Source organism: Trichosurus vulpecula, chromosome 1, assembly GCF_011100635.1.
Source record: "Trichosurus vulpecula isolate mTriVul1 chromosome 1, mTriVul1.pri, whole genome shotgun sequence".
Taxonomy (NCBI): domain Eukaryota; kingdom Metazoa; phylum Chordata; class Mammalia; order Diprotodontia; family Phalangeridae; genus Trichosurus; species Trichosurus vulpecula.
This window is the reverse complement of record NC_050573.1, coordinates 143,669,301-143,691,071: the sequence shown is the minus strand read 5'-3', so window position 1 is coordinate 143,691,071 and position 21,771 is coordinate 143,669,301. Positions and strand designations below refer to the sequence as shown.

General features: G+C 36.2%; 1 protein-coding gene across 5 annotated transcripts in view; it reads right to left on the bottom strand.

The window, feature by feature from the left end:
- Positions 1 to 431: 431 nt before the first annotated feature.
- The window catches only part of UBR5 (ubiquitin protein ligase E3 component n-recognin 5), a 187,746-nt gene continuing 166,406 nt past the window's right edge, over positions 432 to 21,771 (bottom strand). For all 5 annotated transcript variants that reach the window (XM_036764156.1, XM_036764165.1, XM_036764175.1 and 2 more), the window contains 11 exons: positions 16,483 to 16,594; positions 15,785 to 15,929; positions 14,893 to 15,023; positions 14,220 to 14,280; positions 13,253 to 13,428; positions 12,871 to 12,955; positions 10,658 to 10,813; positions 10,246 to 10,359; positions 7,470 to 7,614; positions 6,070 to 6,155; positions 432 to 1,057 (listed from right to left, as the gene is read on the bottom strand). In XM_036764156.1, coding sequence (XP_036620051.1) covers positions 845 to 1,057; positions 6,070 to 6,155; positions 7,470 to 7,614; positions 10,246 to 10,359; positions 10,658 to 10,813; positions 12,871 to 12,955; positions 13,253 to 13,428; positions 14,220 to 14,280; positions 14,893 to 15,023; positions 15,785 to 15,929; positions 16,483 to 16,594 — 1,424 coding nt within the window. In that variant the 3' untranslated portion in view covers positions 432 to 844. The remainder of the gene's footprint in view (positions 1,058 to 6,069; positions 6,156 to 7,469; positions 7,615 to 10,245; positions 10,360 to 10,657; positions 10,814 to 12,870; positions 12,956 to 13,252; positions 13,429 to 14,219; positions 14,281 to 14,892; positions 15,024 to 15,784; positions 15,930 to 16,482; positions 16,595 to 21,771) is intronic.

Below are 21,771 nucleotides of genomic sequence, written 5' to 3'. Positions count from 1 at the left end.
AATGTATCTTCAATAATCATGATCTTATAAAACATTTTACAGTTATCAGAAAGTGCCCAGGCTGAGTTTACATAACTGAAACACCTTAGTACAAATGTCTAATTAGAACTGAAGTGGAGTAACCTCCTGATTGACTGCCCATTGAAATAGGGACACAAAAAAAAAATGTTGATTGTGATATAAAGTATTGTGCATTGGCCCCACCTTATGTACAAAAAAACCCCCCACTCAAATGAACAAATTACATGCAAAATATTAGTGATATCATCTAATGTCCTAGAGCTCAATGCAACCAAAACAAAACCGCAATGAAAGTGGTTTCATAGGTAAGTGATTTCACCTCTAAGATCTGAATGTCAAGAACTTTTTTACAAGTTCAATATACATGATACACAACTGCAGCCAACCACAAATTAAACACCATAAAAAAGTTAAAAGGAAAACACAGAACATACTTAATTTTTTATTTTGAAATTCCCTACTCCCTCTATACAAGAACCTTTGCTGAAACACTTTCCACAAAGGCAGCAGTGAATTTTCAGAACATTTTACATTTTTCCCCCTCAGCAAAAAGATAAATCACAGTGTAAATTATATTGTTCTGCTGTCATCTTTGGCTGGGGTTAGGCCAAGAAGTTATTGACTAGCAAACAGTTACAGACAAATGTTGCTAGTGCTCCTTAGACCTATAGGTTACAAACTTGGTATAGGAATGTTTGCATTTAATCATTAAAGTACCACCAGGGGCATGACAGCATTAACTTTCATAAACTTTTATAGACAAATGGAAAAATCTACAAAACTTAGCTAGTAATATTACACAGCAATACACACTTTTTATACTCTACACAAAACCAAAATTCTTGGTCTTAATGGCGAGTAATAATTTCTGTTTGAGAATCTGTTTAGAGGAATAAAGTGGGACATAAAGTCGAGAAATGCAAGTGTTTGCTGTAGGAAGGTGTTGGTCATCTGGTGGTCTTATTGTGATGGATGGCATAGGCTGAAATCCCTCTTCACTGGCAGGCAATGATGGGCTTGATGTCCAAAAGTAAACCTAAGCAGAAATCAAAGTGGTGTTAGACTTTGTAAACGGTTTTGCCACATTTAAAGATTAACTTTTAGTTGTTGGAATGTTTACTATACTTTCTTATAATTCTTACACATCAATCTTAAACCTTATTCAAGGTACTGGGGATATCTCCCTAGTTAAAATATTTCCTTTTACTTAAAAAAACTAATATAGTAGAAATGCTCTGAAATAGCTGGTAAATGACAAACCTTTAGGAAAGGGTCCTCCCCCAAAGAAGAAGATGGTAGAGCATTCTCATTCAACTGAATCTATGGTCAATTTCCATGCATTTTCCTTGAATAGACAGCTGGCACTGGTATGGGAATATGACTTTTCTTCATTCCTTCTCTACTAATAAAATACCAGTTTACTCACTGAAACTCAGCCCACTTTTTGGCATGTACCCCAAGGAGGTCAATGACAAAAAGGTTTCATATATATGAAAATGTTTATAGCATCACTTTTCTTTTTGTAGTAGAAAAGACCTAGAAAATGAGTAAATGTACATGAATTAAGTAAAGGACAAAGTGTGGCACATGAATGAGATGAAATATTATCTTAAATGATGAAAGCATGGGAAGATTTGGTGCCAAAGAAGAGATATAAGAAGGTACTTCCCATCTTTCATTTTAGAGGTGAAGGAATAGAGATGAGGAACACTATAGAATCAATCTTTCTCAAACTAGGTAAATGAATTCACCAGTTTTGCTGATTAGCTTTTTAAAAAAAAAACTTTTTATTCTGGCATGGCAATCTGGGAGTGGGGAAAACAATGGGAAATGTTAAGTGGTAAAAGTAAGATATTAATACAAATTTTAAAAGAATTTGAATATTTTGTGTGCCTAGTATCATTAAATCAATGTAGCCACAGTTTTCTGGTACTGAAATAGGAACAGAATCTGGTAATTTATGGCTACCACATGATACTTTTACTACATGCAGTTATATACTTGGGGAAAACATCTGAGCTAAGTTATAACTAAATTATGAGTCAACTTAATGTCTAAATTATGAGTCAAGTTAAGATGGAAGTTTTAAGGTACTTCTATTCTTTCTATGGTTTGCATTTAGTTGATGTTCAACAAATGTTAACTATCACCATAATTTTATTAAAAATTATAAGCAACCAAAGCATACAGTGGTAAATATAACTATTTTCCCAGAGAAACTCCAGTTACAAGTAAGTTTATAAAGATGAATTGTCCCTGAGAGCTGGTTCAGTAACTCTATTATGGTCTAAGAAAAGCATTTTTGGTTCAATAAGTTTCTATAGGGTAGACTTTAAAATTAGGAGGAGAATGTGCACTCACCCCCTTGGACTAAACTAGGAAGCTCATGTAAATTAATTCTGCACTTTGCAATACCAATTAGGAATCAGACCGAGAAGCAAAGCTGCTGTAGGGAACCTAGTCTGAACCCAGATAATAAGGAACAGAGTGGGTATTTGTTTCATTTTGGTAAAAAATAGATTATTTTGAGACAAAAAAATCACATAGCTAGTTGACAAGAGGGAAGTGAGTACACAGACAGAAAAAATGAACTTACAACTAGGAACAAACAAAATAAAATTTTTATGAAAACAGCAGCCTGAGCAGGGAGGAGGTAAATGAAGAGAAGAGGTACAACCATGAAGTATCCTTAAGAGCTAAACTACGTATTTTATTTAGATGTAATTTCCTTGGAATTTAAGAACTAGTCAGAGGATGTTAGAATGGAAAGGAGCTTTAAAGATCATCTAGTTGAAGCTCATCATTTATAGGTGAGGACACTAAAACTCACAGAAGCTAAAAATGACTTACACAGTTTATAGAGACAAAGCTGGAGACCTAAGGTCTCCAGACTCTCACTCACAGTATACTAAGATGTGTGCTAAATGGAAAGGATTCATTTGGATAACTAGCTGATTCTCTGAATTAATTTCAAAAAAGACAAAAAAAAGGTCTGTTCACATTTTCTTGAGTCCGATACCTTTTTGACCCTTTGTATATTTTCCATGGTAACATGAGAACTTAACTTCACTTTTAAAGACTAGAGGATTTTTCTTCACAGGAGAAAAAGGTTTTATTTTCTATGAAACTTGAATACCTTGATTCCTCATCATTCCTATGTTTAATTCTGAGTATACAAGCTGCACCCTAAATGGTTTGGAGGAAGGCAAGAGTCACATACTAAGGTTGCACTGAGGAGCCTCTACGTTGTTGGAGCTAGGGAGTGGATATTGCAACTCATATCCAATTGTTAATTATTTCCATTTCTGTTGCTAAGTCTCTGATTTAAGGGCTACAAAGGCCACCTTTGACCATTTAGGGCAGAGGTTCCCAAATGTATTTGACCTACCGCTCCCTCAAAAAAAAAAATTACTCAGCACCCCCTGGAAATCTACTTTCTTTAACCCTGTAACATTTTTTGGTGGGGGGAGGGGAGGAGGAAATTCTCATCACTTCAAACTACTAATGCCCCTCTGGGTCGTTCCAGTGTTGGGAACCTATGATTTTGGGGAAGAACTACCACCGAGAAGTATTTCTGACTTCAGAAGACAGATCCTTAGTGATAAAAATGTGATGTAATCCCTATTAAGGACATGGGGATAAAATATGCCATATAAAGACTCGTACCTATGAGTCTGAAGTGAAAATATTGACAAATCTCACCTATCTTTGGAATTTGACAAAAATCTTAGGTTATCTTTGCTTTTTTTTTTTTAATACTGTGCATGGAATGGAGATCTGAGGGACAAAAATCCTTCTGCTCAAAACTGCTTAAATTTCAACCTTTAATGATCACTGAGGTATCTACCAGCTCTTCCATAAAGTTTTTCCTCAACTCTACTTGATGAAAGTGAATTTTTCCCTTCTTGATACTTCCCATAAAAATTTATTTGGGACTCTTGTTTTTGTACATATCATATTCTTCCTTTGTATTGGTAATCTGTATACATGTCACTTCTACCCTAAACTACAAATCTGACTGTGAGATCATAGATTGTGCCTTATTCAAGACTGCATCCTTAGGATTTATCACAATGCCATGTACATAGTACATTAATAATATTTGGTGAACTAACATTTAAGGGGGAAGTATATATACGAAGACCTGAGACCACTTAAAGCTGGCCCTGAGAAATGGTTATTAACGAGCCTTTCGATATGCACCAGGAGAATTCAATTTGGTAAAAGGATGAGTTTTTGAAACTCCCAGATCTTTGGAAGGAATTAGTCATAGGTCTTTTTTTTTTCTAAGAGAAATGGACATTCCTCTTTTTGCAAGCGAAAAAACATGCTCAGAAGGGCAAAATTGACTTGCCCACAGGAACTGGATTTAAACCCAAGTTTCCTGATTACAATTCTGGTTATCAGCTAAAGAACAGCTGTATATAGACTTTTAAAGGTTTCAAGATTCGTAGGGTGAGAGAGAAATGTTTGACTAAAGGGTCCAGCTACAGGAGTCAAAATTTTGGAAACTTTAGGCAATGGGAGGGGAAAAAGGTAGGACAGGTAGCTGGAGAAGAAAGAAAAATACGGTTCCAGCCCACAGTTGGAATGAATCAAAATGAATAGCTGCTCTATATTCCTTTCCTTTCCTTTTTTTTTTTTTGAGGGGGTAAGGCAGGGCAATTGGGGTTAAGTGATTTGCCCAAGGTGACACATCTAGCAAGTGTGTCAAGTGTCTGAGGTCACATTTGAACTCAGGTCCTCCTGACTCCAGGGCTGGTGCTCTACTCACTGTGCCACCTAGTTGCCCCTATATTTCTTTTCAAAGAGCAAGTAAGTATGTACTTTGTCACAACTCAAGCACTATTAAACGTCAACAGTCCTCTAGTGGAGTATTTTTCTTGTTAATTTCTATGGGATTTAAGAGAGATGGCTGAAGTTTAATATGGTGGAAAAGTCTCAACAAACTAGATTAAAACCTTTAAAAAGAATCCTATAGAACACTATAGGGCAAGGACCTTCTAAAGAACAATGCTTTCCACAATTTGGAATCATGCTCAAAAAGCTCTACATTATATACATGCTCTGACCCTGTGATAACACCAGTAGGCATATACCACCCAAAGAAGTCAAAGATGGATGAAAAGGCCTCATATATCAATTAACAAATAAACACATATTAAGAACCTATTAGCTTCAGGCTCTGGAAATAAAAGACAAAAAAAACAGTCTGTCACAAAGAGTTTACATTCTATAAGGAGAAACAGTAGTTAGGGGTTGGGGTGAGGGGAGATCAGGAAAGTCTATGTAACTTGTGGCACTTGAACTAAGCTGTGAAAACAGTGGTCTATCCAATGTGAAGGATACAGTCAAACTTTTATTCTTTTATATTCACTGAAACAGGTAAAGAGAAGGCTACAATTTTCTACAATGTTTTCGGTTGGTTTTTTTTTTTAAACTGTAAGGGTTGATGGCCATCTTAAGCTTGCCAGCTTTGCATTACTGTCATCAGTACCAAGTGCATACCTTCTTTGTATATAGAATGTATTTAATAAATATCTATTGAACTGAACTGTACCAATTAAAATCACTTTATTCCTTGTCTATAGACTGTAACCCCCATTAACCAGTTCTGAAAATACATGCCACCAATTATTAAGGAACAAGGGCATATAAATGATCAATCAAAACTACCGGAAAAATATAAATGCATATATACATTTATCTAAGACAGATCAGCACTGTTTTCTTACATCAAGGAAAACATATTAGGTAAGAAAAAATTCTATGCCTACTGCGTTACAAATACTTCACACAAGTCCATAATGTAGTATTCTGTGGTATCTATTGTGAAAAATGTGCCCCTCAATTTTTTTGTTTTTGTTCTCTCCTTAGTAAATACCCCTTACCACCCCCTAACCGCACCCCACCCCCCGGAAAATATTATTGGTATTTCGGCTATTCAGTCTCTGTTAGTGAGTTTCTAGATTCCAGTAGATATCCTTCATAATCTAAATCTCACCTTAAATTTCCTTCTAAACAATTTGATACAGGCATTTGACTTACAAGATCCTGCCGCTCTGTCATGCTCATCTTCTCCACTATTGACCAAAACCATCGCTTGAACTGTAAGAGTTTCTCAGCATTTTCTCCTAAGAAAAATGAATTTAATTTCAACCTTCTGTAGAAGACGTGACATACTTACAACACTGTAATTTCTTACAATAGAAACAGGCTAACAATGAAAATTATGCATGTTCATATGCAATATTTCAGTGTAATAGAAAGGAAAAAATAAGTGCTGTTAAACTAGTAGAAGATGGAGATGTGCCTTATTCTTCCTCAAGTTTACTGATCTATATCTTTTGGCAAACACATTAGGAGGTGTATTTAGGTGGCTGGCATGTTGCAGGTAGAGGAAGGAAGCTGAAGTATTACATAGGATGACAAAAGTGCAAAACAAATTGAATTCTTTCATTATTTTATGAGACAAAGATATCAAACTCATGGCATATTGTGCCCCACAAAATACCAAGTTCAACGTGAACCTGATTAAAATGTAAAAGTATTTTAAAATGCAATACAACCTAGATAAATGTAGATAGTGTTAATTTGAAGCTTTCCAAATCAATATGCACCCTGCAGGGATCCATTTCTATTTGAGTTTGACACCAGTGAGGTAAGGTATAGGGTGCAGAAACAGCACTTGCTATAAAAAATGTTTTCAATGTACTATACTAGTGTTTTCTATAATGAGGTTTTATCTGCATTCATGTTAACACAATTATTGGAAACCTTGGCATAAGTTGTACTTACTAACATTCAAATACATGGTATTAAATTCCAATATACATTTTAAAGGCAGAGTGGTATATAGAGCAAGAGTGCTGACCACTCAATCATAAAGACCTGGGTTCAAGTCCTGCTTTTGAAACTTACTGGTTTTAAGACTCTGAGAAAGTCATTTAATCTCTAAGTGTCCCCAGACAACTTTCTAATACTCTGAAGTTGTACAGCAGGTTCGGATCAGCTTTTACTTATTGGGAGTTCCCTAAACCAATGAAATCATGCAAATGGCCCAAAAAGGGGCTAAATACAATTTTTGGGAGGGAAGAAACAGCAGGGCTTTACAGCACCTGAAGATTTGGTAAGATAGGTATTTTTTCTAGCTTACACTAATTTATGCCTTCCTGATCATATGTGTAGATTACATGAAAACAGGAATGAAGATTTTGAGCCAAAAGATTTTTAAGGCTCATGATTAAGGTCACTAAAAACAAAACCCCTTCATTTTACAGATCAGAAAACTAAAGTTAAAAGGCTCACGGCTTTTAAATAGCTGTATTCTGAGTTTAACAGATCTTTTGTTAACGTCTCATCAAGCTAAGCAGTTAATAGATGCCAAATGACTGATTAAATTAGCAACAGTATCTCACTTCTTAAAGAAGATAAACAAAATTCCATACCCGATTCATCATTGAAAGAAGTGAAGCTGATCAACATTTGCACATTAACTTCACCACAACCATTTACCAAAAGTCTGAAATCTTCTGCTGTTAAATCTTCTAATGAATTCTTTGGAAGGACATCCAGCAGACCTTTCCTCATTGCCTATAATGAAAAAATATTTATTTTCATTCTTCTCCACTAAGTATTATTCACCTATCTATTTATGGGGGTAACTAAGGTGGCACAGCAGAGTGCTGGGCCTGGAGTCAGGATGATCTGAGTTCAAATTGGATCTCAGCCACTTACTAGCTATGTGTGACCTGTGCAAGTCACTTAAAAGGTTAAGTTTGTCATCAGTAAAATGAACTGAAGAAGGAAATGGCAAACCATTCCAGTATCTTTGCTAAGGAATCCCAAATGGGGTCATGAAGAGTTGGACATGACTGAAACAAATGAACAACAACAAATTTATTAGTATTATCTACTATTTTGATGAAGCAGGAATGTACTGTGAGTTTGGAAAAAAAAAACTTACAAACTTTAAAGTCAAATGTTGCTATGAACATTTAGTGAATGAACTAAGGTTTAAAAGTTCAAGGTGATACAAGTGAAAGGTCAATTAGGCAACAGTAGAAGAAAAATGGTCATTCGATTGAATTAATAAACAGTATTTGACAAGCCATAAAATAAATATGGCCTCAAGTCAAGCCATCACACTGTGCGAGGTGACTTTACATTCCACCCAACAGGATGCAGTTCACTGCACTCAGGAAATTAGAATGTAGTGGGTAGAAACAACGTTTACAAAGATAATTACATTATAAAATTAAATACAAATGCAAATCAAATACTATGCAAGGGCAGAAGGAAGAGAATAAGCATTTATATAGCACCTATCATGTGTTAAGGCATTTTTTTTACAAAGTTGATTTCATCTGATCCACACAACAACCCTGAGGAGTAGACGCCATTATTATTCTCATTTTACAGCTGAGGAAACTGAGGCAGAGATTAAGTGACTTGCCCAGGATCACACAAGTAGTGTGTGTCTGGGGTCAGGTCAGGTCTGCCTGACTTCAGGGCTCTATCCACTGTGTCATTCTTGCCTCTAAGTTTGCCTCTTAAGAAAGATTACTTTTGATTTTGGAATATCAGAAGAGATTTCAATATGGAAGAAATAGAATTTAAGCTCAGACTTCTAAAAAATGGAAGAAGAATGGGAAGAGAGAATAGTATGAAGAAATCAGAATAATATCTGGAATAAACAAAATGCTTTTAAGGTCTACAAAGTACATTATCCTAAATAACTAATTTTATCATGATAATCCTATGGACAGAAGTATTATTTTCATACTACAAAGAAGGAAACAGGCTCAGAGAGGATAAATAACTTGCCCCTGGTGACAGAAATACTAGTGTTAGCAGCAGGATTCAAAATTATGTCAGTGAAAGTTTCAGAAGGGGACCCCAACAGACAGGGTGGTGGGATCAAGCGTTAGCTCACACTGACATGACTATCTGATGACCCCAGATTTCTTAAATCAACAATAAATGAGCCTTATCCCTTGAAAGTGGAAATGCCTCTTTGCACTACAGACAGTTCTCATTTTATGTATATATAGACCACTCTACAGAGGTTTACCTAAAGAGATTTTTACGTAATGTGATTGTTTGCCCACCAATATGGAGAAGGAAAAGAGAGGGAAGCAGAAAGGGGCTGTGTGTCCATGGAAGAAGGGGGCCAACACACAATTTAAGGACATGTGGGGGGGCCAGGGACAGAGAAATTAGAGAGCAGCAGGACAAATATGTGGGGAGGGAATTTGGGGGGGGGGGGAAGAGACACACAGTACCCAAGCACAGATTAACAGAAGATAAGACACTTGGGACCCAACACAAGGGCAGGGGCCAGAGAAGGGCAAAGGACTTCTGGTCTCTCAAGCCAGGCCCCCAATCCACTGGCAGCAGTCTCTGTCCACTCAGCTTTCACTTAGAGGGTTTAAATTTTTTTTTTTAGGTTTTTTTCAGGGGATGGGGTGGGGAGAGCCATGGAGTGTCAAGCTAAGGGGCACAAGTGGACTGAAGGAACAGTACTCTATAGTAATCATAGGTGGGTTTTTTTGGGAATGTAGATTTCTTTCAGAATTCTTTAAATTGAATATGCACAATGTGAATTTAATAGAGCTAGAACTGTCTGTCATGATATTTGAGTTTAGAAGAATAAAGATAAAAACAACTGCATACATGCAAAGATTTCACCATAGCTAAGTCAGAAAGCCAAATGATGCCACTGATTCCTCTATCAATTATACCAAGTTATCTACCAATACAGTGATCAGATTAAAAAAATCTAAAAGCAAAAAGGAAGTATGTCCCACTAGATCAGAGGTTCCCAAACTTAAATGGCCTACTGCCCCCTTTAATCACTATGACTTTAACTCTGTTACACAACAGATGAAAACATGTACAAACAGTTTTCCAAATGTTTCCTTATGCTTCCACTGGCCCCCCCTTATTTTTATTCAACACCCCCCCCAAACTGCACCTGAGGCTACTACTGATGGCCCTCCCCAGTCATTCCAGTGCCCCCTAGGAGGTTGTATTGCCCACTTTGAGAACCAATGCACTAGACCCTACTGGGTCTCTCAGGTTTGACACTGCTTTTGGGCCTTCTCTCTCCTTTGTTTCTGCTCTCAGGAATGTATATGAAACTATGCTAAGACCAAGAAGATCTTAGGTTTCCATAACTGAGGAATACTAGACAACAGCAGGAAATTCTAAGAAAATACTTACATGTAGAGGCTGTTCAGCAACTACCAACATTCTGTGTTCAGCATATTTTCGTACATATTCATATACATTCTGAGGGGTGACGGGTATATTTACACCATTAGGAATTAGTTCAACCTATGCAAAATGAAGATGTATAGTTTTGCTTAAAAAATTGGAAGTAAAAGGCAGAAAATAGATGTAAAGCAATATCAGCTCATAAAAATAAATGTTATTGGATTAACAAAATCTTTAAATCTAAAATTAATTCGATAGCCAATGCATACCTAAAATATAAAACCTACACTGAAAACAGGACATCTTTCATTACTGACTTTATCTACTTCCTTTCACTAATCCATTAATATTTTATGAATAACAATATACTTTTAATAAATACGTTAAATGGAATCCTAAAACCAGGAATTTTACTTACCTGTCCTCCACCCTCTTCTTTGCACAGGTCTATTGCAAATGCCAAATCCATTGCTGCAAAAACAGCATCAGCATCTGTACTCTGTGAGGCGAGGATAAGTTGCCGCAAACTCTCATACATAACAGGATCAAAAAATGCAAAATCATGCCAGTTAACCTAATAAAAAAGATATTTTAAAACATTATTACAAAAATCTGGCACCACTACATGAAATTATTCATACTGCTCTTTACAGAAAATAACTCAGTCAAAAAAAAAATCACCCTAGATGCCAATAATAATTTTCCTCTGGAGAATCAAGTTCGATAGATCTATTGTTCTCACAATGTACTCCAGCGTCATGTGACACTAAATAATTTTTAAATGGACCTTTACATTTTTTATTCTGTGTGTAAGCAAAGAGAAATTTAATTTGCAAGAACAGTCATCAACATTCTTAAATTCTGAAGCACTGAATCTATTTTCATTTATAATACCGTAGGACTGAATAAAATTTTTGGCATTTTTTTAACTTGAATGGTAGCATATTAATGTAGGTAGGACAATGTCAAACACACGTGAGGGGAAAAGGCAAAGAACTAGAGACTTGAATTGAGATGTCAGTCCCACTACTTGCTATCAATATGCCTTTGTACAGCTCACTCTTTGGAATTTAGTGTCTTCATTTACAAAATAAGTGGGTAAAACTATCATCTATGATCTTTAAGACCCCTTTGTCCAGTATTAAAAGTCTATGTCTAACTTACATTACTGTGGAACACTATAGTTAATGGTGGAGTTGGTTGATGGGTTGCTTGCTTTTGCTGAACTAATTTTTTTCTCTCCCATTTTTTGTTACAAAAGTTGGCTCTTGGAAAAGAGACAGGGAGAGGGAAAGCACATTGGGAAATGGTGACATAAGAAAAGATAGCAATAAAATTTATTTTTAAGAGTCTAATATAGCAAAATATTCACTGGTATAGCAATCAATCAATAAGCATTTATTAAGCACCTGTTATGTTCCAGGCACAGGGAATAAAGACATTAACAATATCCTGATTAAAGGGTCCTCAATAACAATCTTCTCTTGATATTCCTGAATCATATCTTCCGAACTCAAGAACCTTCCATTTTTTTTATCTTCCAGGATAAAAGGAAACCACTTCTCTGACTGACATTTAAGGCCCTTTCCAATATGGCCCCAGCCTCCTTTACAGACTGATTTCATAGTTACTTTTCATCAAGCACCCTATATTCCAGCCAAACTGCACATAATATTCTATCTCTTACATTTGTAACTGCACACAGTTCGTCTCTCCTCTTTCCCCATTCAATGAATCTTCTCTCTAAGTAAGACACTACTAGAAATCTGACCCTCTTTTAAAAGCTCACACAAGTGTTCTTCCTATATCCAGCTTTTCTCCACCCTTCCCTTCCCCCAATGGTTAATGAATTGTGGCTACTATCCCTACCACCTGAAATTACTTTATTATTTATCTGTTTTTCCCCCTCTCCAATCCCTAGAATATAAGCTCTTAAAGGAGGAGAGCCTGATTTTTGCCATGGCATCTACCACAGGGTCTGGTACATAGCCCAACACTTAACAAATGCTTGTTGAATTTAAATAGTTGGCTGAGGTTGGTAAATTCTATAACCTGGCACTGTCACATCTTCACCCGGGCTGGTATAATAAACCAAATTTGTAAATATAACAATTGTTGATAATCAGGGTAATAACTTATATAATGTTTTATTGGTCATTTTAAGGGACTCTCCTATGATACCCAGTTATTCCACTTGTATTTTTATTTTAAATGAGCATCTGTCAATTTTGTCAGCACATAAAAACTAATTCTGCATAACAGTATATAGCACATTTGATTTTTAATATTAGATTGCATACAAAGAAAGATATAGCAATTATTTTATCAAACAAACAGTTGTGGTAAAATAGAAAGATGATTGGATTTGGAATCAGTGAATTCAAGGGGTCAAGGCTTACTTGCTATGACTCTGGGAAAATCACATCCCTGCTAAGCCTCCATGTCCTTATCTATAAAATGGGAATAAACTGATTCAAACTACCTACCTTTCAGGGTTGTTGTGAGGATCAAAAGTAAAGTTTAATGTATGCAAAGTGCTTTGTGCACTGTAAAGCACAACATAAATGTGATCTATTATTATCACTACTGTTTATAAACATTAACAAAATGAGGCTACTTAGAATCACTTACTTTTCTACCAAGCAATACTTTAATTACATGCCTATTCAATGTGATAGGACACAGTTCATTCTGTAGCAAGCAGAGTCCAAGGATTCTGAAGATGAAAAATAAGAGGAAATTTATGAAGCTGCAACTTAAACAATACTGAAGTATGGCATTAACACATACTTAAATATTCTCTAAATGTGAAACAAATTCATTTCATCAGGTAACTTCTAAGGGCAAAATTTATATTTAAGACTTGTGATGTAGGTAAAGTGTGTATATGCCTATATATGTTAGTGTGACTTTATCAACCAACAGAATTTGATTCTACACTTGAACATATATAACTAAGTCCATAAGCGAACATTTTTTAATAATCAAAATTTAACACCAGTTATTATCTTACCTGCCAATATTTCTGAAACAATTTAACCTTGCTTCTGTATTTTTGCCGGGTCTCGGAGTATAAAAACCTCTTTTTCCAGGCTGGTAAAACAATGGAGCATTATCATCCCCATCATCTGTATCATCCAATTCCATATCCACCACACTTCTACTGGAGCCATGTCGTTTTCTATTTTCCTAGGACCAAAGAGTACCAGAGATTTATTACAAACTTATATACATGGTGAAGCTGCAAATAGTGATATTAGAACTTTTAACCATTTGGGTTTTCTGCACTGTTGACTACACTAAGCATACAGGAAATCTCATTTTGTGTTGGGTCTAAATCTTGGTAGTCTAAAACTGAAGCCTGTCCCCATTAAAAGAAATTCCTACTACATATTGCTCTTAATTTTGTCATCATAGTCAAGATTCCCCTATATATCTAACTTAAGTTCTCCTTGCCCAGGGACTACCTGTAAATATGGCCCCTATCCACATTCAATTTTTTTAAAAATTATTATTCCACCAAGGCAATTCAAGTTCTCTAAAGCCATGTCAAATCAAATCCAATTCAGAGTTTGCTTCAAATGAGAGCGGCCTGTGGGTCCTAACTTAAGCTGTGATAAAACATTATGGTCCAATTCTCCTTTTTTGTTAATTTCCCCTTCTTGTATTATACTTATTTTTGCACCCTTCTTCATTCACCTTTACCTATATTAATTTCAAATAACAATAATTTCTAAGACATAGTGCTCCCTATGCATTCTGTTCTAAACTGTAGTCAAGTATTTACAGGGCCCAATTGGTTGAAAGGGGAGAGAATAGGAGGAATGAGTCAAGTAAACAAACTGAAGAGAAAAAAATAAATTCTAGTTTTTTTGGATATTCACATAGAATTTTATGGACAGCAAACAGTGAGAACTAGCTAACTCAAGTTTCTCTAATTACTTTTATTTTCATCCTGTTTACAAAAGAAGATTTCATACCTGCACCTTTTCTGAAGAGTCTAATAACCCAAGGTCCAAGATACTATCAGCTCCATTCTCCCTTGAAAGAAAATAATGATGATGTATATTATACAAACAAGAAAAGCAAATAATCAGAACATTTAGAAAAGATTAAATACACAGTAAAGTGAATAGTGAGACAACGCACACCTATATGGTACCAAAATGTATACTGAGACAATAAATATCTTTGGAGCAACAATACAGAACTGACGTCTCTGTGGAGAAGAAATGAACTGGATGAGAATTTTCTAGGACAGCAGAAAAGCACCCAACAGGGAAGAAAAGGGAAAACAAAAAATCAGTTCTTTGAACGAAATGAGACCCTACTTTCTTTGAAAATATGACAACAAAAAGGAAATTAGAATTTCAGCTATAAAGGAAATACTTTAGTATATGGAACCATCTCAAAAACAGGGCAGGATCTAAAAACAACTGTGAAAATTCTGCACTAATATACCAGGACTTTAGATGTCTGATTGCAAAATTTGTTAAAGGTTAATTTGGGGGGTACTTGGTGATAAATAACTCAAGAATGGTGCTTTACAGCAGAAATTAAATAAAATATAGCACTAGCTACAAAATATTTTAAGTAGAAAGTCTTCAAATAACCTAAAAATGAATTTTTTTTCCTCCACAAATATATATTTACCTTCCATGTGCAATAATAAGTTCCATGGCCTCATCTACCCTTGCTCTCAAAGAGTCCTCACTTGCTAGTAGAAGCAGCAGCTGAGCAGGGGATAATTCCAATAGCATACCTGTGATTTTACTTGCAAATGCCTATAAGCAACAAAACAAAGTTATTCAAATAGTCCTCCTAAGCCTCCCCTGCTGTTTAGTCATAGAAAACTATTCATAATATACACATATGACTTTTTATGAGGTCTAGAGACAAGTGGCCCAAGTCACATAGGTCTTAACTGGCACAGAACAGAGTCAAACCTAGGCCCTTTGCTTCTAAATCCAACAGGATCCAGGTTCACCCATAATACTTCATTTATTTATGATAGTATTTAAGGCTAAACATTTTTACTAAAATAAACACCTCTCACAACAGAACTATAGCTAAGTCCTACCTCATGAGCTGGTGGTAGTTGTTCCTGGGCTCAAATGCTTATCTTTCCCCAATACTGTATAGCTATATATATGCAGAAAAAGTGGCCATGTAACTATATCGTGAAGAAATTTCTTTGATATTCTCTATATAGAAAAACTGCTTGTATACTTATCTTTCAGTAAGTATACTAATTTGCAAAGCAGTAAGATAACCACTATCTGCAAACTTCTAGCTAGCCAATTTGAATACTAAACAGTTGTACCAATTGAAATTCACAAATGATTTATTCAGTTAGTTATAACCATGCTTCCAAATCACTCTTAATGGGAGAAGAAAAAAACAAGCTGTATAAACACTGTATGGACCATATTTCCCATAGCATTTCCCTAACTCTACTATTTGACAAGGACAGATATAATTCTAAACCAAAAAATCTTGGGAAATAATAGTTAGTTAAAATTTCACCCATGCATTCTGGTCTTACTGGTTGCATTGCTTGAACCCGAGGGTAAAGCCTCTCGCCAAGTGCCTGACGATGTGCTGGAAGAGGATCAGGGTCATCACTAGGATTGCCTTCAGATGCTGGCCTGAAAGGCCTTGTGTCAATGGAAAGCTGTCTCCTAAAATCCCTGAACACCAAAGAAAGCTACTAAATTTTCCATATAACTTGATGTCCCTCAAGTACAAAGTGAAATCCCAATACCAAAATGTAACAGAATTAGAATATAAAACTGCATAATTCCAATTATAATATAAAAGGTCATTTAGCAAAATAAATTAACTTGACTTTGCTAGATGAAAGATTAAGTAACTGCAGTTACTATATTGATGTTAAACATCACAATTCCAAGAAATAATGTTATAAAGTCAATCAAAATACCCTGACAAATAGGATCCTCAATAAGATATTAAGAAGTAAAATTTCAACATAAGGAAGTGAATCCTTTGATATATAAATCATTGCATTCATACACACACACACACACACACACACACACACATATCCATTAAAGGAGAACTTGACATAGACATGTATTTTGTCTATATTTGCATCTCATAAAACTTTATTTCTTTAAAAATATACTACAGTTCACAATTTTCATTACTTTGTAAGCATGTAATATACTTGCTGGTCAAAAGCAGTGAGAATATATTACAATTTAATAAAGAGAATTAGCATACCTGTCTCTATCTCTTCGGGAACCTGCTCGTAAACCACTACTCCTCCGCATTTCTCTTTCTCGTTCTCTCTCCCGATCTCTCTCCCCTCTGTTCCTTAATCTCTGCATCAAGCCTATAGAAAAAGTAAAGAGCAAGTTCAGTGACCATTTTTCAAAGATCACAAAAGGTCATAAAGATCTCCTTTTGCTTACACATTAAATCTTCTCTAAGAAAGATGTAGTAACAAACAAAATGCTTAATATATAGATCTTACCAAGTTAACAACAACAACAACTGTGGTCAACAGTATTATAAAAACTTCTCAATGGCACCTCAAATTATATGGCATGTTCTGTTCAACAAATTAATGCCCCAAGATTTGGCCAAGAACTTTTATTCACTGCAAACCAAAAAGTAATGCTGGCCCATTTTTTGGATAAGGTGTTAGAATTAGGGGCAATAAATTGTACCTCCTTCCCTACAAAAAAGAACTCATCATTCCTTATAACCCAGCACAATGCCTGGAATATTTGACAGATTATAAATATTTATTACATCCATAATTTATGCCCTTAGCACAGACTTATTTATGTTCTTCATCCTAGCTCTACTACTTCAATTGGTACCATTGCAAGAAAAAGATAATTATATTGTATATTGTATATATGTATATTCTGTAGTCACCAAACATCTATTAGAGGTCATTTTGTCTGATCTCCTCCTACAATGTCATGAAATGTGACAAAGAGCAAAATCTCACTCTTGCTAAGAATATTTTCTTCTGACCAGGTTTACATTCTTTAAATAAACAGATATAGCCAAACTATTTAACATTAATATTTTAAAGACTACTATTGTTTACTCAACAACATTAGATAACTAAAGTTGGAAGATGGCAGCTGGAAAGCAGTGAGCTCCCCACCGAGTCCCTCCAAAAACCTATAAAAAATGGCTCTGAACCAATTCTAGAACTGCAGAACCCACAAAACAGCAGAGGGAAGCAGGGCTCCAGCCCAGGACAGCCTGGATGGTCTCTGGGTGAGGTCTATCCCACACGGAGCTGGGAGCAGAGCCCAGCGTGAGCTGCTTGGACAAACCGGACCAGGAGCTGGGTGGAGCGGGCCCTAGCGCCCTGAATCAGTGAGCTGCAGCAGTTACCAGACTTCTCAACCCACAAATACCAAAGACAGCAGAGAAGGTTAGTGGGAAAAGCTGCGGGAGTGGAAGGAGTTCACAGGGGCAGCGGAGGTGGGGCAGCTACGGCTGCTGTTGCTTCCAGCTCCAGGCCCACCTGGTGGGAGGAATTAAGTGGCACATCAAAGCAGGAGTGCACAGCCTGCTGAAGATCTAAGCCCAGTCCGGGTTGGGGGTTCTTGGGGAAGGAGCAGTGCCGGTGTGGCAGAGCTGGCACATCCCCCCCAAACGTGGAACATAGAACTCTGTAGTCTACAAGCAGTCATACCCCGCTGAAAAACTCAAGGGTCAAGTTAGCTGGTTGGGAATGTGGTCAGGCAGCGAAAACACACCCAGATTCAGTCTCAGACTTTGGATTCTTTCTTTGGTGACAAAGAAGACCAAAACATAAAGACAGAAGAAGTCAACAAAGTCAAAGAGCCTACAACAAAAGCCTCCAAGAAAAACATGAACTGGTCCCAGGCCATGGAAGAGCTCAAAAAGCATTTGGAAAAGCAAGTTAGAGAAGTAGAGGAAAAACTGGGAAGAGAAATGAGAAGGATGTGAGAAAACCATGAAAAACAAGTCAATGACTTGCTAAAGGAGACCCAAAAAAATACTGAAAAATACGCGGAAGAAAACAACACCTTAAAAAATAGACTAACTCAAATGGCAAAAGAGCTCCAAAAAGCCAATGAGGAGAACAATGCCTTGAAAGGCAGAATTAGCCAAATGGAAAAGGAGGTCCAAAAGACCACTGAAGAAAATACTACCTTAAAAATTAGATTGGAGCACGTGGAAGCTAGTGACTGGATGAGAAATCAAGATATTATAAAACAGAACCAAAGGAATGAAAAAGTGGAAGACAATGTGAAATATCTCATTGGAAAAACCACTGACCTGGAAAATAGATCCAGGAGAGATAATTTAAAAATTACTGGACTACCTGAAAGCCATGATCAAAAAAAGAGCCTAGATATCATCTTTCAGGAAATTATCAAGGAGAACTGCCCTCATATTCTAGAGCCACAGGGCAAAATAGAAATTGAAAGAATCCATCGATCGCCTCCTCAAATAGATCCCAAAAAGAAATCTCCTAGGAATAGTGTCGCCAAATTCCAGAGATCCCAGATCAAGGAGAAAATACTGCAAGCAGCCAGAAAGAAACAATTTGAGTATTGTGGAAACACAATCAGAATAACCCAAGATCTGGCAGCTTCTACATTAAGAGACTGAAGGCCTTGGAATATGATATTCCGGAGGTCAATGGTGCTAGGATTAAAACCTAGAATCACCTACCCAGCAAAACTGAGTATCATGCTCCAAGGAAAAATATGGACTTTCAATAAAAGAGAGGACTTTCAAGCTTTCACAGTGAAAAGACCAGAGCTGAATAGAAAATCTGACTTTCAAACACAAGAATCAAGAGAAGCATGAAAAGGTAAACAAGAAAGAGAAATCATAAGGGACTTACTAAAGTTGAACTGTTTTGTTTACATTCCTACATAGAAAGATGATGTGTATGATTCATGAGACCTCAATATCATAGTAGCTGAAAGGAATATGCATATATATATATATATATATATGTGTGTGTGTGTGTATGTGTGTGTGTATATATACATATATATACACACACACACACACACACACACATATGTGAATGTGCACGTATGTATATATGTATGTGTATGTATATATATATAAAGAGAGAGAGAGAGAGCGGACACAGGGTGAGTTGAAGATGAAGGGAAGATATCTAAAAGAAATAAAATCAAATTAAGGGATGAGAGAGGAATATATTGAGAGAGGGAGATAGGGAGAGATAGAATGGGGTGGATTATCTCGCTTAAAGGAGGCAAGAGGAAGCAGTTCTGTGGGAGGAGGGGAGAGGGCAGGTGAGGGGGGAATGAGTGAATCTTGCTCTCATCAGATTTGGCCTGAGGAGGGAATACCATACATACTCAATTGGGTATCTTACCCCACAGGAAAGAAGAGGGAAGAAGATAAAAAAAAGGGGGGGATGATGGAGGGTAGGGCAGATGGGGGTGGAGGTAATCAAAAACAAACACTTTGGAAAGGGGACAGGGTCAAGGGAGAAAATTCAATAAAGCGGGATGGGTTGGGAAGGAGCAAAACATAGTTCGTGTTTCACAACATGAGTATTGTGGAAGGGTTATACATAACGATACACATGTGGCCTATGTGGAATTGCTTGACTTCATAGGAAGGGTGGGTAGGAAGGGAAGAGGGGAGAGAATTTGGAACTCAAAGTTTTAAGAACAGATGTTCAAAAACAAAAAAAAAACAAGTTTTTGCATGCAACTAGAAAATAAGATAGACAGGCAATGGGGCGTAGAAATTTATCTTGCCCTGCAAGAAAGGAAGGGAAAAGGGGATGGGAGGGGAGTGGGGTGATAGAGGGGAGGGCTGACTGGGGAACAGGGCAACCAGAATATACATCATCTTGGAGTGTGGGGGAGGGTAGAAATGGGGAGAAAATTTGCAATTCAAACTCCTGTGAAAATCAATGCTGAAAACTAAATGTTAAATAAATAAATTTTGAAAAATAAAAAAAATTTAAAAAAAAGATAACTAAAGTTGTTTCCCATTATTAATTTTAAAATGGGACTGATGATGAGCTGGAGCTTCATTTATAAATCAATATTTATTATATATGTACTATGTGCAGAATATTGTGAGAAATGCTTAGGTATACAAGAATGAATAAGACATGATCCCTGCCCTCTTTACAATCTGATAGGATGATGCAATACACTCATAAATGGATATTTATGTTACAAAATAGAAGTTGTATATAAGAAAGGTAATGTGAAACATTACATGAGGTAAGATGTTATATAAAATCTAAAGAGAAAAATATCATTTTCAACTAATATGGGATGGTGTGTGTGTGTGCGCGCGCGCGCGCGCAATGGGGAGGGAAAAAGTAAAAGAATAATGGAAATCTTCCTGTAAAGTGGCTCTCAGTAAATCTTGAAGGATGGGCTGTTTTTCAACAAGTAAAGATTTGGGGGGCAAGGGTAAGATCAGGAGAAAAGGGAAGGAAGGATGTTACTTCCAGTTATAGGGAACAAGATGAACAAAAGTAAAGAACAGAACATAGGGTAAAATTAGAGGGGTAGTAATTCAAACTAGCTGAATATAAAAGTAGTATGAAAAAATGGAGGACAGCATGGTACCAAGTGCAGAGGAATCTGAATATTAGGCTAAGGATGTTGAAATCTCCTAACAGTAAGCCATTCAAGGTAGTTTTTAGAAATCTCTTTTATATGTTCTGAATCTTTGTTTTTGTTTGCTATGATTCCAAACTCCTACTTTTGTGGATTCCCTTGAGGGAGAATAAGTTTTGTTCCAGTGCCTCATTTTTATTCTGTTATGCCTTTGCTTCTTGGGGATGTTTCTCGTAAGCAATGTCTTAGGTTGGATATAAACTGTCACTCTCTTTTAAAAAATGTTTTGCTTTGAATTATTAAAATTATGAGTTAAGTTTATATTTTCTTCTATGTCTCTACTATTTCCACCCCCCTCACCCTCACTGCTGTTCTTCTTTTAAAGTAAAATTAGTAATTTGCCTCTTCAGTTATTTTTGCTTAATCTCCTTCAAGACAGCTCTATTCCTATAGGCTCTCTTTCTTTACCATCAAGCCACACACCTTTCTCTAATCTGTCAGTTTTTGGAGTTTTACTAAATTTTCCTGTTACCTAGTTATCTAATTCTTCCTCTATTTTTTTTCTTTCAGTTACATAGTCCAATAAAATCTCCCTTTTTACTCCTTTTATTAATTTTTTAAATTGTACCTTTTCCTAAAAAGGATTTCTTTCCCCTCTTTTTTTCATTAACATTCTTCACTGACTATTACGACAGCTATGTGGTATAGCAGAGAAAGCACTGGGCCTAGAGTCAGGAAGACCTGAGTTCAAATCTGTTTTTAGACAATTATTAGCTATGTGATCCTGGGCAAGTCACTTTATCTCTCCCTTAGTTTAATAGTTAATGTTAGTTATTAGCTATTATTATTCTGGACTTTTATGGTTTGATTCAAGGTACTTATTTCTATTTATTCTTTCTTTAAGTCTCTGTAGCCCTCTTGGAGTTAAACTGTCTAAGGCTAC